General features: G+C 45.1%; 1 protein-coding gene and 1 pseudogene across 3 annotated transcripts in view; one reads left to right on the top strand and one right to left on the bottom strand.

Annotated features, from left to right (window-relative positions):
• Nucleotides 1–3,720: 3,720 nt before the first annotated feature.
• Nucleotides 3,721–15,912, top strand: part of LOC147429332 (uncharacterized) — an 88,147-nt gene continuing 75,955 nt past the window's right edge. Inside the window, exons 1-3 of one of the 3 annotated variants that reach the window (XM_086495477.1) lie at nt 3,721–3,827; nt 4,695–4,701; nt 4,775–4,918. In XM_086495477.1, coding sequence (XP_086351603.1) covers nt 3,721–3,827; nt 4,695–4,701; nt 4,775–4,918 — 258 coding nt within the window. Of the gene's footprint in view, nt 3,828–4,404; nt 4,702–4,774; nt 4,919–15,912 lie in introns of those variants that run through there. The other 2 variants (XR_015185839.1, XR_015185840.1) reach the window with 2 other exon arrangements.
• On the bottom strand, nt 5,904–14,574 carry LOC147429333 (putative pre-mRNA-splicing factor ATP-dependent RNA helicase DEAH5 pseudogene; annotated as a pseudogene).

The raw sequence follows: 15,912 nt of genomic DNA on the forward strand, positions 1-15,912 counted from the left end.
CATCTTCATTACACCAACGAGTTTTTACCAAGGAACACAAAGAATTGTATTGTACAAAGTCTCTCTTAATGGGAGAAGCTATAATACAAATGCCTAATGGAGGGGGGACTGGTCCATGTAAATCCGGTCCTCAATAGTTGTCAATTGTTCTATTTCTCTCCCTCTTTCAAGTATTGTTATGCCAAACTAATTAGGTGTTATACTAATGTTGTTATCTCCTACCAAGCACTCTTCTATGCTCATTAGGAACTTGCTCTTAATGAAATGCTCACTATGTTAAGTTATTTTCCGCTATTTACAAGCTATTTAGACCATTAAATGTTACAGCCTTTACCTAACACTAAAGTGGGTTTTGAAGAAATTTTTGATAACAATGGCAAGAGAAGGAGGTGTCTCTAACTTCTCTTCGAGAATTCCACGAATAACAATGTTCTTGGAACATCGCTATCCTTCAAAATCTCCCTCGACTCCCCTACTCCAGCAGCTGCCACTACTAGATACACCTCGGATTTGCTACCTCCAAATTTTTACCTTAGAAGCCATCTTGAGCATCGTTTGCCTCACAAAAGATTGAACTATAGAACACACTACGTCCAAGAATCCCCGTTTGTGAATTGTGCATACATCACGTCCAAACATTCCTAGACAATGAACTTTGAAACACATCATGTCCATAATTTGGCCAACAACAATGGATTGGTACACTCATCCATAGTGTTTTTATACGTTGTTTGGTTCCTTGCTAGATGTGTGTGCTTTGAACTTTGACCCACGGGTTAAAACACCGATAACTTGAACTCCAACACATGGTTCCAAATCATTTCTAGGGAGCGACTTTTTCCCTCTCTACCGCTCACAAGCCTCTCCCTACCTAAAGTTAGCTGCCACAATGGCCACCTGACTAGAAATAGGACTCCTGGCCACCACCACTATGTCATGCTAATCTCCTATGTCAAATCTTTATCACCGTTATCTCTGTCCAACTTGCCTTTGAATTTGTCTTCTTGTGAGTTTGTGCTTTTGCCTTTGGCTTCGCATGCGTCTTCTTGCATTTATAACAACAACTCTCGAACCTTGTGGGTATTGAGGTAACTAAGTGAGTACTCACCCTACCATGCTTGTCAAGCTTGCCTTTGCCTCAGTCCTCTAGCGAGCTCATGCATTTGCCTTTGGCTTCACAATCCAGAGCCAAGAAAATTAATGGATTCCTTAATGGATAGGTTGCTAATTGGTCGATCCACTTTCCATAGCTGATAGTTAGTGTTGGGTCACCTTTGGTTGCCGTTAGAGCCAAGCCTTTGCAAACCAATCTTGTAGCTTCAGAAAGCCTTGAAAACAACCCACCAAAGGTCTTCACTTGAATCCTCCTTCCCTACAATGTTTTAAAATGCTAGGAAAGGGCTGCACTCCAACGACAACACATGCTTGTCAATGCCCTTTTTCTTTTGGAGGTCCTTAGCCGATGACATTTCAAAATGCTGCACAACTAATGGAAGGAGCCGACCCACCTGTAATAACCGACTTTGCTCACTTGTGTTTTAAAACACGGGTAGTAGGCAACCCTCTCTTTGTGATGCGTTTTCAAATTGCTACAACGCCTCCAGTTTCTACAACATGTTTGAAAAATGCAGATGGAGCCTTTTCAACGATGGTAGTTTCTACCATCCTCGCTCCTTCTATTCCTCTTCTCCTCAATGATGTGGATTTTCTTCACCTTGCTCTGATACCATGTCAAAGTTGATGATGCAAAAGCGTAGAGCCATGAGGAGAATACATGAGAGAGAGAGAGAGAGAGAGAGAGAGAGAGAGAGAGAGAGAGAGAGAGAGAGAGATTGTTTGATTGAATTATTGTCCACGGAGGTCAAATATGACCCATGGGATCGAAAACAAAACATTACAAAAGGGTCCTTCTTAGCGAGGGGATCATGAGATACATCTCAGTTAAGGATTGAGGGTCCAACGAGGTGTAAAAAAGAAGAAAAGATAAGATGAACAAAACCTAAGGAGGAGAAGGTGAGGAGGGAGCCTGTTTGGGAGTCCGAAACTCTTGGATAATGGCTTACCTCCTCGATAGATTGCCCACTTTCCTGTTGTGCGTGCTTCTCGCATTTTTTGGAGTTTTGTATTCTTTGGGCGGGTGTAAGATCTTCTGCAAACCAAATTTTAGTGTCCTTGAGAAGCCTCAATTACTCAAGGAGTTTGATTCAATCCGCCTTGGCCTTGAAAGTGAGGATTGCATGGTTGGTGTAATGCTGGTGTGTACGAGAGATGATTGTTGTTGCTGGATCCCAAGTACCATGTGGGTTGTTGCTTGGATATGAACAAAAGACTCGTGAAACTTGAGATCCTTCTCCCCTTTTCAGTGACTTGGGAGCACACCAATGCAAACATTGAGGGCAATATCCTCTTGTCGTTGTCGTTCGCATAGCGTGCATGCCACACGGTCTTCAACCTTGCGAAAGATGACCTCTTGCACTTGAGTTTTGACCTCCTTTGCGAGGGTGGTCTCTACTTCCGCATTTGTTTTATTGAACTTGACTTCCATATACTCCATCTCTTCCTTCTTGCAGTTTTCCATTGTGGCGTGCCGAGCCTCGATGGCAACAAGTCTCATCACGAGGAGTGGAAGAGGGTTTGGTGAAGAAAAAAGAAAGGAAAGCAATTGATGGATCCAAGTTTGGCATTTAAAGATATCTACTCCTTTTAAGAAAATGATCTCTTCTAAAACTATTCATGTAAAGATACTCTATATATTTTTTTGTCTTTTCAATAAATTTCTTGGAAAACAAAAAGTTTATTTATTTTTGTTTAAAACTTAGATTTGATAAGCATAGAAAATAATAAAACAATTCAATATAATATTTTTTTTGAAATCCTTAAATGAACGGACCCTTAATTAGTATCTCATATCATGGGATCAAACTCCTATATATTGTTTATTCATTTGTTCTCTAAAAGCCTTTGTCAAGCATGCCAAAAAATGAATGCACCTTTAGACTTTTGGAGGATAGCATTTAAAAGGCTAGGATCTCTCTCTATTCATTCACATGACTTTTAAGCTCCATAGGGACACTTGTCAAACAAGCAAAATTGAACGACCTTTGCCCCTTTGGTACTAATGTCTTTAGAGGCCAAAAATTTGTGTTCTACGTTCACCTCCTATGGCCACCTTATCAAAGAATCATCCATTACAATAATTCCAACCAATCATGACAAGAAATCTCTAAATTTTTGAGAGAGCTGATGTTTTTTGTCTCCTTAAGACTCGTTTCTATCCATAGAAGTTTGATTAATGTATAAATATTTTGTCTAACCCAATCGATTTCATGATCCATCGATAATGAAAACTTGCATTTTATACCAAAGGTACGCTTGTTGTGACAAAGTGAATTTTTGAACATGCATCACTATCTTAAAACACCTCATAATTCACGATATACCATAAATCATTGTCTATTTGAAGCTCACCTCTCTACAAAATTGTACGTTTGTCATTGCCACTTCCTCTCCATTTGGAATGCTCTCACATTCCTTTCACACTATTATGTCTGCATCACAACAAACAAAGGAAAAATTGAGATTCTGTCAGGATATTCTCTCTCTCTCAATTGGAGGCGGGGAGGTCGCTTCTCTCTCTCTCTCTCTCTCTCTCTCTCTCTCTCTCTCTCTCTCTCTCTCTCTCTCTCTCTGTGTGCACGAGTAGCTATGGTGCAGGAGGTAATGGGTAGTGTGGGAGAGGGCGATGGGGACAACATGCATGTGGGAGTAGGCAATGGAGGCAATAGGCGTGTGCAAGCAGATGGGAGACGGGAGGGGGCTTTCCTTAGGTGGGTTTTTTTTTTTTTGGGGGCGGGGGGGGGGGGGGGGAGATCTCATTAATTTGTTATTTAATTTCGTATGAGCCTACATCGATGTGACTTTAGTTGCAAAAATCCATCTATTTATATAACTGTCGAAAGAAAAAATATATCCTCCTTCAAATAACTATGAGAAAGCCAACCAAGCACGACTAGTTTGGTATGTAAGGGTGGCTTCACAAACACCCGGACGTGCTTGGAGGACAAAAAAAGCAATTGATAAGACTTTGTAACATCGAAATGAGCATCCGGAGCTCTTTCACACACTAAGTTGAAGGGCACACATTGGTAGTCTAGTCACGGACGTACTCACCTTTTTGATGGGCGACCTCGCCCCCCCCTTCCCCCCCCCTCCTCGCCCAAGGAATGTGCGCACCCATAAAGCAATTGCCAACCACTTTTTGAAAAAGATAGTGGGGCTTGGAGTTTTGAACTACCACCACGTGTGGACAAGGTTCGTGGGCTATCCAAGTTAACCAACCGACAGAGTGAGAAGTATAATACATGTCCGTTTCAGTTGTGAATCCACAGGTGCCCAACACAAAAAGGGGCTCATTTTGAGAGCGGCCATGTAGGGCCCTTGTGATGGACGGGCTCCCATGCCCGTGCCACTTAGTCCTGAGGACGGGCGACCCCGTTTGTGAAGCCACCCTAAGTAGGGCCTTAAAAATAATCAATGAATTAGTACCAATATTAATGGTTTCACACAATCATCTCGAAGCATCACTCAAATCGAAAATTGCTTCGTGCATGAAGGCATCCCCTCTCTCTCTCTCTCTCTCTCATGACCAATCTTGCTTTCCTACCATGTCGAGCTTCTGAGTTAATCGCAAGCAGTGTCAAGGTAACGCGGATACTACACTCTTTGATTGTATGCATGTCTTCTCGAATTTATGTAACTTGCGCTGACGGTGCAGCTTAAACTGAATGCAATTGAAGACTTCATCTGCCAAGAGGGAGATGCAACCGTCAAGTTGAGCAGCACACTCACACCAACGTCAAAGGTGAGGAATCTCCTTCCTCACTCAGGATTGGCTTCTACATTTTGGCATTATTTGTAACCCACTTCTCTCGTTAAAGAGGATTTAGAAAATTTCTCATGTAGGAAAACAGAGTCTTTTCCAGTGTTTGAGAGGCACCGCGTACGATTGGGGGCAGGGGACCACCGCCCCCCCCACTGTGCCGGTGGTCCCTTGCCCCCAATCGTACCTAGCTAGGTATGCGGTGCCTCCCTCACAGAAGCTCATGATGTTGAGGTAAGTCACAATGTGGAAATTATTGTAAGAATTTGTCCAAAACTTCTTGTGTTAGATAAGTCTCTCATAACAGACTTTGAATGGGCACTTTGGTCAGTGATGATGTCCTTTAACAGGGAAGATTAATCGTTGTCTCAATATGAGGAGTTTTATTGCTATGTAAACATCCATCCAGCAAAAGAACCAAATCGTTCCTTTCTGTTTCAAGTTCTTCATCTATTGGTGGTAAACTAAAGGTTCTACTGTTCGAGACATAGAGAGGCTTGCTATTCAAAAATTGTTATTTTTGGGATGAAAGGTTTAAGCGCAGAATGAAGGATGTGAGATGATGCCAAGCCTACTAAGAGTGACGGATTTCTTCCCAGATCTACAAAGGACAATTTTATAGTCTTTTACCAGCCTATAGCTCCAACCTGCCCAAATATGATGCTCCAACAGTCCCTCCCTTGAAATTCTCATTTTTACTTTTTTTCCGTTTGCAATGGCTCAAATTATAGCCACATGACCTTGAGAAAAGGGGCCGTATCTAGGACAATGTTTGATGAGCATGGCATCCATGTCCATGAGATCATTTCCTAGCACAACAAGCACACTATCTATTTTCAATAGCACGTGCCTCAAAATCTTGTTGTGGTGGTTCCTTTGTCTTGGCTTCCATCTAGAGCATAGGCTTTGAGGGTGCGGTGCTCGTTGGTGTTCACATAAAAGAGGGGTTTAATGTATTTTAAACTGGAAATCGTGGCTAGAGTCCTCCGCGCATGTCTTGAAGAAAATTGAGAGAATACAAGTTTTAGCGAAGATACCCCCGACGCCTATAGAAGATGTTCTGTGCAGATAACATGGCAATGATGTTGTTTTAACCAATGCAACCAAGGTCCATGCTGGCGAGTAGGATTTTTGATAAGGGTGTTTCTTAAACAAACATAGCCATCTTCATTCCCAACTTTGTCGAAAGCCCTTCCTCATCCAAGGCTCCTACACTATAGAGCTGTTCCATGGCTGATATTAGAGCCTGTGATGGCAGTGGATCTGTAAAACCAAAGGCCAATAAATCATTAATGCCCATAGTCTTTAACTACATAGTTGTATTTCCAAGTCCAAATTTATTCTTTGAATTTTAGGTACAGTTGTTGGTAACATTTCATTGCTACATGCACTCTCCGTGTACAAGTGATAGCACTTGCCTGGTCCCATCAAGTGAATCTAACCCAAGCTTGGGGTTATAGACATTTTTCCTAACAAAACCGGATCTGCTACATAGTAGATTTCATCAATGGTTAAAGAAGCCTCTGCATTATTGGTTGCAACCACTACTTTCCTAGTTCCTGGTGGTGCTGGTCAAAAGTTCTTGTCTGCATTTAACTAGGAAGGGCACTAAAAACTGGGAGTATAATTAGCTTTGGAACATTGGAACCCAATCCCTTGATTCTCTTATACAAGATCTTGCACGTTATATCAATTTCTTCCTGTCCTCTTAAAAAGAGAGATATCAACTTCTAGCTCCGTTTAATGTATCTGCATAACAGTAATAAGTGCAGCATCTAGATAGTCACTCTTTGGTTGGCTTGCATACAGAATCTCAACAGGAAAAGTTATTCTTAAACAATAAAATACCCAAAAAACTTCTCAGCATCAAATGTAGCTGAGGTGACTATACAACGCAAATCTTTTCACAGCCTTATTGGGTCCTCTAGCAGCCCAAAGAGGACATCAGTTTGTATTGTTCTTTCATGTGCTTCATTAAGCACGATAACAGTATACTCTCAGTGCTGGCCATCCACAAGCTCCTCTCAAAAGCATTCCATTTGTTTTATATTTGATTACTGTCTCAAGGTCCCTGCAATTTAAAAACCTAATCCCGTAACAAACCTCTCCACCAGGCTTGCAACCAAATTCTTCAGCAATTATTTGGGCTACAGACATTGCGGCCACTCTTCGAGGTTTTGTGCAAGCAGTCTTCCCTTGTGTTGTGTACCCTGCTTCTACTAGGTATTGTGTAACTTGTGTTATTTTCCTTGGACAAGTTTCTCCAAACAACTAAAACCTGGACTACTCTTAACCAACTCATTTTTTAGCTTGTAAATGGGAAGACTTTGTCTTGCTACAGTATTGATCGATAGCTTTGACTGCTGGCCAGATGTAGGTGCCTTACCAAATGCATTCTCTTCCACTCTTGCATGTCATGGGCAAAAAGCCCTACACCACAAAATTCTTGAGTGAGATGCCGCTCTTGTGTTTTTGGTTCGGGATCTTCCAAAGGATGATTGTGAATCTTTGGAAGAGAATCAAGCATTGTCCTATGTTGCTCCTCTCACGACTCGCTCCTCTCGTTGACCTTGGGGGGTCCACCTAAAAGTATAGCACGTTAGTTCACTTGGAGGGGTTTTTTATATTTTAAAGAGTTATATATTTAGTATTTACATATACAAGAGGGGGTAAAAAATGAAAGTCTCTTAAGAAGTTACAGGTTTATGAAAGAATAGGGCGTCTTTTAAATCAAGGTGAATTGTTTGTGTAACGGGGTTTTATAAATTCCTGCTTTAGGTATTTTTGAAAGGTGGACCCGTTGGGCCTTTGGCTAAAGCAGATTGTCATTGCAGCTCTTTGAAGTGAACCTTCTTGAATTTGTTCGATTTTCATAGGTGACACATCAATGGAGTACCACCCAATCATGAAGAGCTTTGGTATAATGTAGCCACGGTCTACCTATTAGCAAGGGAAAGCCACGCTCCACCTAATGCAGTAGACCAATACAAAATTTAGGAGGAACTTGCTCCACAATGCCCGTAGGGTGCATTGTCTGTGATCACCCGGTGTGATTGTGAAGGATGCTGGCCAAGTTGATTGAAGAGCAAGAGCTACCATAATGAACTCTGGCATAAGGTTGATGGCCGAGTCACCATTCATGACGACTCCCATAAGCTGCTTCTGTTACAGGCTCGGACACTCCAAGCGAGAATCAATAGCAACACATAAATAGAAACTCCAAAATCACTGAACTTAAATATATATAAGAGAGAGAGAGAGAGAATCGACATGGCACGACCGAGTTCGGAGCCAAGATGCACCGTCTCCAAAGACTGGCACCCCTTCTGGTATTTCTTTATTATTTCACTTTGCAAAGTACAACTCCTGAGGGTCCAACTCTCTCTGAGACTCTCCGCACTTAAAAACATGTGCTCCTCAAAAGCCTTGCGTAAAAATTACCAAATTAGCAGCGCAAATCGCGAAAATTGGTACAGCAGTGCCACGAGGCAGCTCAGCACATCTTACAAAAATTTCAACCAAATATCAAGCTTCTGAGTTTGGAGGGTTAGGTGCCTCGGCAGGTGCTCTTTAAGTCCTTTAAGCTGGTAGGGGTTAGGTTTTTAACTCCGAACCACTCTGCTAAATCTTTAGGGTTTGGTTCTTCAAGTTTTAGTTTCTCTTGTCTACTTGACCATTTCTCTTCCAGTTGGGCACGCCCATCAGCACTTATGACGTTCCCCTCCTCTTGAAAGGATTGTAATCGCCCTCGATTACACTTGGAAAACAGCCAACGGATAGAAACTTTCTTCAGTAGACACTGATTCTATGCACCCATGCACCAGACTTCACCAATCCAGAACTTCTACAAAGACATCAGTCTTTGATCAAGGGGTCTCATATACAAATCATGATCATTGTAACCTATTTAGCAATGACATCTAGACCGCGCTTGTCACGATTGTGACTATGTTACAATATTACACCTACTCCTAGTTGCAGATATGCGAAGTGCCATGCCAAGGAGGACCCCTAGCTTGGATGGTTGTAGCTCACAAGCGCTGGCTGAATTTCTGGAAACGCTACTGAATTCTGAAACGCAGGCTGCATTTCCACGCTGGCTGCTGCCCCCTTGTGCTCGCAGCCCTTGGCGCATAACATGCCGGCTGAATTGTCTCTTCGCATGCTTCCTCACCAAGCATGCCCTTCAGCCAGGCGCCTCCTCACCGAGCGCTGCAGTCCTCGCGCTGGCAGCTTTTCGTAAACTGTCTACGCAGGTCACTTATACCAGGCAGCGCATGGTTTTTTATTAAAACCCACTAATAAGCCAGCGCAAGTTTTTATTAAACTCACTGAGGGCGCCCAAATTCGCCCAATTCATATTAATTAAAGGGCCATTTGAACACACCCTTTCAATTGGCCATCAAACAAAAACGTTAAAACAAACATAAAAAAACAAAGAAAGCCACCAATTTGAGAATTCCAACGCTATTTCTCTCGTGCTTGCTACTTGCGCTGGCAAATTTCTTGCGTGTGTGCCATGGCCGACAACAACTATGGACACCGAAGCTTCCTCTCGTACATAGACGCAATTCTGGAAGAAATCTTACCCGAAAACCCTCCTGCACGTGAGGTGATCGTGATTCCGGACACTCCGAACCCGTGATCGTCATAATTCCCGATTCCCCGACTCCAGAGCCGAAACCCGTTCCAGACGCAGTTTCCGCTCCCGAAGTGTCAGTTTCCGCTGAACAATCGGCATGGCCGAATCACAAGATGGCGATGACTATATTTTACCCGAGGACCCGATAGCAGTTTTCAAAGAGCAGATGGCAGTACTTTCAACAAGCCTCGCGTCGATTCACATTTCCTTGGAGCAAATGCAAATGCAAAACTCTTCCCGAAGTTGTCTTACTGCTTCTCGGACTATACATGTAATTCATCCGCCATCTTCTTCCGACGCTTCCAGTGTTCGACCAGGAAGAACCACTTAAACAAAAGCTTTCGAAACTCAAATTTTCTCGCCCAAAGCATGGTTTCTCAGAGACAACCAGACACAAAGTACCTTTGTGTGAGAAGCAAAAGTCTCAATATGAATATTCTTGGAAAAGTTACAGTTCCCAGCAACCAACTTATTGGAATCATCAGCAACAAAAGCAACAACATGAAGCTTCCAAAGGATCTCATCTTAAAAAGAAATCAGCCATATCAAGATTGACGGACTTAGTGGCTCATATATCCGATTCTAGTCGACTACTCGGTCGTGAATGCCGCGACGTTGGACAAGTTCCCTCTCGCGAGCCATGCCCTACATTTAAGTCTTTCTTGGCTAACGATGGTAAAGTTGAAGATATATTGATCCTTTCCTTCTGAAAGAGGATCCTTCAGAGGTCTAAGAGGCAACAACTCCCTCGACCTCCCCCTTCTCAATGGTAAGCCTTAATACCCTCTGAAACAGCTGAAGGTTTAGAAGATTCCGGTTCTTGTGTGACAATGGACAAGCACAAAACTCCTTCTTTGGCCGTGATCCAAGCAGAAAAACTCGCCTTGTCATTGCCCTTGCAGAATAAAGTCTTTGTCTCTGAACAGATACCAAATACATGGTGAATGATAATTCTTCAAACTTGAAGGTACCTGTCCTTACCTTCAATGGTGCAAAGGATAAAATAGATGCAAAATCTTGCAACACAACTTCAGTCGTTGCAATTGAATATTTGGACACAACTTGTTCCACAGATAAACCTTTACAGATGGAAATACCTCCAAATACTACTCTATCTCAGTCTACGACATCCCTTCAGGAGGATTTTACTGACTTAGGATGTCCAAGTTGTTACAGTGGTATCAATGCCTGAAAGAGTGAAGTTTTCTTGCCGGAGATACACTTTTTGGGACACATCGCCTCAGCAGCAGGAGTACAGATGGACCCGACCAAGATTGACACTATACGTGATTGGCCAATGTTCATGAAGTTAGAAGCTTCTTGGGCTTGTGTTCTTACTACCAGCGGTTCATTCAAAAGTTTGCAGAGGTAACTGCCCCTTTGCACATTTTGACTCAGAAAGGAGTCCCTTTTCTCGTGGGGACCGACAGAGGTGATTGCTTTTCAGACACTTAAGGAAAAACTGACTACTAGACCAACGTTGACTTTGTCGGACTTGCAAAAGTCACTTGAAGTATATTGTGATGCTTGTGGGTCGTAGTCTGGGAGCGGTCTTAATGCAAGAAGGCCATGTGATTGCCTATGAAAGCCGATTGTTTTCAAGGCCAGAATTGACAGCACAGATTTATGAGAAAGAGCTTTTGGCAATGATCCATGCTCTTACTCAGTGACGACATTACCTACTCGGAGCCAATTTCACGGTGTTTACTGATCATCAGAGTTTACGCTACTTGTCACAGAAGCAGCTTTTGGAAAGGCAGATGCGGTGGGCTAACATCTTGTCATAGTTTCACTTCTAGATTGTCCATGTTCAAGAACAAAAAAGCTTGGTGGCAGATGCATTGTCTCGAAAGCCCCTAGTCTTGGCTATTTCCACAATTCATCATAGAAGCTTTGAGGACATGGTTGATCAGTACACCACAGATCCGGATTTTTCCGATGCCATGGGACCCTAAGAAACATGAGGCCGACTACCAACCAAGTGGCCTCTCTGAGTGCTAACCATGGGGTTCCAAACAAGGGGTTGTCTCATGGGCTTCTCCGTGCAAGTAGTTTGACGCTGCTCTAGGCCTCGCCATAGTTGCTCCCAAGATCGGAGCAGAATCACAGTGACACGGTCCTCCAGTCTCTTGCTCAAGCCAACTTTGCGCATCGCTGTGAAAATTCATCTAGTCGAAGGTCGCGAGGGGCCTCCGGCACCCTAGCACGAAGCCGCTGAAGCAAGAACTCCTGCCAGGGCTCCTCACCTGGAAGAAGTCCTCTGACAATGAACTTCCCAAGAAGGGCTGTGCTATGCTGTGCTGCGTCTATGATCCCCAACTCTTACTCAGTGATGACATTACCTACTCGGAGCCTATTTCACGGTCTTTACTGATCATAAGAGTTTACGCTACTTGTCACAGAAGTAGCTTTCAGAAAAGCAGATGCGGTGGGCTAACATCTTGTCACAGTTTCACTTCCAGATTGGCCATGTTCAAGGACAAAAAAACTTGGTGGCAGATGCGTTGTCTCGAAAGCCCCTAGTCTTGGCTATTTCCGCAATTCATCATAGAAGCTTTGAGGACATGTTTGATTAGTACGCCATAGATTCGGATTTTTCCGATGCCATGGGACCCCAGGAAACATGAGGCCGACTACCAACCAAATGGCCTCTCTGAGTGCTAACCATGGGGTTCCAAACAAGGGGCTGTCACAGGGGTTCCTTCGTGCAAGTAGGCTGACGCTGCTCCAGGCCTCGCCGCAGTTGCTCCCAAGATCGGAGCAGAATCACAGCGAAACGGTCCTCCAGTCTCTTGCTCAAGCCAACTCTGCGCATCTCTGTGAAAATCCATCTAGTCGAAGGTCGCGAGGGGCCTCCAACACCCTAGCACGAAGCCGCTGAAGCAAGAACTCGTGCCAGGGCTCCTCACCTGGTAGAAGTCCTTTGACAATGAACTTCCCATGAAGGGCTGTGCTATGCTGTGCTGCATCTATGATCCCCAACTCTTAAGTGACGACATTACCTACTTGGAGCCAATTTCACTGTCTTTATTGATCGTCAGAGTTTACGCTACTTGTCACAGAAGCAGCTTTCGAAAAAGCAAATGCGGTGGGCTAACATCTTGTCACAGTTTCACTTCTAGATTGTCCATGTTCAAGGACAAAAAAACTTGGTGGCAGATGCATTTTTTCGTAAAGCCCCTAGTCTTGGCTATTTCCGCAATTCATCATAGAAGCTTTGAGGACATGGTTGATCAGTACGCCACAGATCCGGATTTTTCCGATGCCATGGGACCCCAGGAAACATGAGGCCGACTACCAACCAAGTGGCCTCTCTGAGTGCTAACCATGGGGTTCCAAACAAGGGGCTGTCTCAGGCGCTCCTCCGTGCAAGTAGGCTGACGTTGCTCCAGGCCTCGCCATAGTTGCTCCCAAGATCGGAGCTGAGTCACAGCGAAAGGGTCCTCCAGTTTCTTGCTCAAGCCAACCCTGTGCATCTCTGTGAAAATCCATCTAGTCGAAGGTCGTCATGGGCCTTGAGCCTGAGGCACCCTAGCATGAAGCCGCTGAAGCAAGAACTCCTTCCAGGGCTCCTCACCTGGAAGAAGTCCTCTGACGATGAACTTCCCAAGAAGGGCTCTGCTATGCTGTGTTGCGTCTATGATCCCCAACTCTTCCTGAGAACAAGGAAGAGTGATGACCTGCCATGCCACTTTGGTCGGGGCTATCTGAGTGTCACGCCCTAACCAAGGAAGTTCCTTATCAGCCTCTCTACCTGGCTGATACAAGAACTCGAGAAGATCCAACAAGAAGTGATGTACCACATAGTAGCCAACAACACCTGGTTGGCCACTACAACTCTGCTTGCCAAAGAAAGTCGTACGGAGCTCGAATGTAACAACTTCCTCTTGATAGACAGGAGAAGGGGAGCAATCTGCTGCTCGAGAGACAAGTCCAAACTAACCTGACAACCCAAGTATCGAATTGTAGTCCCTGGGGGAATCCACTTGAAATCCTCACCTAGCATCCAGTCTGGCATAGGAGCACTACCAACCGAGAAAGCCACTGCCTTTCTCCAGTTGATCAGTGCGCCAGATGCACAATGGAAAGTCTCAAGAGCCTGCTCACACCTGTGAAGGTTGGCCTTCTGGCCATCCAAGTACAAGGTTGAGTCGTCTGCAAACTCAACGTCCAGTAGCTCATCTCCCCAAATAGGGAGCGCTAAGCCACGTAAACCAACCTGCTGTGAAACCAAAAACCTGCTCATCGCCTCAGTATAGAATAGAAAGAGGAAGGGAGCAAGAGGGCAGCCATGTTTGACTGAACGTGTGAGCATGAAACGATCACCTCTACCTCCTAACAAAATTACCTGACTGTGTGCCCGTCTGTACAAAGTTGACACCCCTCTGCTCCAAGCATCTGAGAAGCTCATCCTGCGTAGAGGGCTCTCCAAAAAGTCCCAGTCAACTCTGTCGTAGGCCTTCTCAAAATCGAGAAGAAGAATCACTAGATCCTCACCACGGAGCGGCGCGAGGGTAAAAGCCTCCCAAAAGGTAAATATGTTGTCAAGGATACTACGCTCCTTGACAAAACCTGTGTGAGTCCCATGTATAATGCTCTCTAGAAGTGGTTGAATCCTCAAACTCAGAGCCTTGGCAAGAATTTTGTAGGCTGAGTTGAGGATGGTGATGGGATGCCATTGTCGAATCTCATCCAAGGAGCCACCCTCCTTGGGAATGAGGTAAATCAGGCCCCCACTCATGCTGTCAGGCATCTCTCCTGTGTGTAGGAAGTACTGAAAACCACTGTAGAGATTTGAGCCAAGCAAGTCTCAGTACTCCAAGAAAAAACTGGGAGTCAAGCCATCCTCACGTGGACAGCTAGCACGGGGGAGTGCGCTAAGAGCCGTGTATAGCTCCTTTAGCTGAAGAGGCAGCTCAAGCCTCTTGTGCATCTCCTAAGTCACAAGACAAGGTATCTGTGCCCACACCTGCTCTGTGCATGCATCTTCACGCTTTGACTGAGGCTCTGCAGACACTAGATCACGATAGAAATCAATGGCAACTGCTCGCATGTCCTTTGGTTCTGAAGCAACTGACCCGTCGGGCCTCCTCAACTGATTGACCTTGGCATGCGTATGCCGAGGTCCCACTGTCTCAAAGAAAGCGCCTGTCACTCTGTCACCCACATGGGTCCACTGAGATGCCTGTCGATGGAAAGCAAACTCATGGCGCCTCTCCTCTGTGCTGAAGAGCTCCTGGCGAGCCTGCTGTAACTGCTCCTCCAACCAAGGATTGTCTGGATGCTGCTCCTGCATCCTCTGCAAGGAAGCAATGCCACATCGGAGACGTTGCTCCTCCTCTCTCGCTGCAGCCAGGCGAGCTGAAGACTCTTGAAGAAAGAGTCGACTAAGCTGAGCAAGTCCCGAGGCCACTCTGTCAGCAGGAGAATCTTGCATGTCCAAGCTCTCTGACCAAAGAGCCTCCACTCGCTGTCTAAGCGCCGAGTCCAGCAAGACCCGCTCTGGGATGCGAAGCATCGTGCTCTCCCTCCTCTGTCTATCAGTCACTGTAAGGATCACTGGAGCATGGTCCAAAAAGGAAGTCCTTGCCAGGATGCCAACTGTCCCACCCAAGTCATAGAAGTGGTCACTGGTGTAGAAGCGATCTATCCGAGATAGATTCACGCCTCCCACTCTGCGGTCCGAATGAGAGAAGGCCAGGTTGTCTGGAGGCCTCACAAAACTGTGCTGCCACACATTTGTACCCGCAGAGTCATACAAAACCTCTCCCAAGCTGCCAGCTCAACTCCATGCACAGTAGTATGGCTACCACCAATCCTGTCAGAGGGTTCTTCCAACATGTTGAAGTCACCCCCTATGCACCATTGCTCTACCTGCGGCAGAGACTCAACAATCTGAGACCAAAACTCTTCACGTGCACTTGCCACATTGGGCGCATAAATGTTAAGGAAGCCCACGAGACAACCATGAACCTAAATAGTGATCCACTGAGCCCTACCTGGCACAATAATCCCTCTGCCCACAATGGCCTGCTACAAAGAATCCGCAATAGTCATACATACCCCGCCTTGGATGCCTCCAGGTCCAAATGAGCCGACCAAAAAGTCTCATACCGTCCACGCAAAAGCTGACCACAACGTCTAATGCGGCTCTCACACAAATGATGCTCCTATAACATAAGAAGGTCAATCTTTCCTCCCACGAGGCATCGCTGAAGCTCCTGACGCAGTCGGCCCCTCTGGCGCTAAAACTAGGGCCCACCTAGTCCCTCTACGTTCCATGAGACGATCCTCATGGGGAGCGAGAGAGAACTGATGCTGTCGCAGCAGCTAACCGTGCTATCTTCGAGGTAGGCTTGGATGGGGAGTAATCCGCATCCGAGCGTCCTCG

This window comes from Adiantum capillus-veneris, chromosome 22 (genome assembly GCF_014529385.1).
Source record: "Adiantum capillus-veneris isolate H3 chromosome 22, ASM1452938v2, whole genome shotgun sequence".
NCBI lineage: Eukaryota > Viridiplantae > Streptophyta > Polypodiopsida > Polypodiales > Pteridaceae > Adiantum > Adiantum capillus-veneris.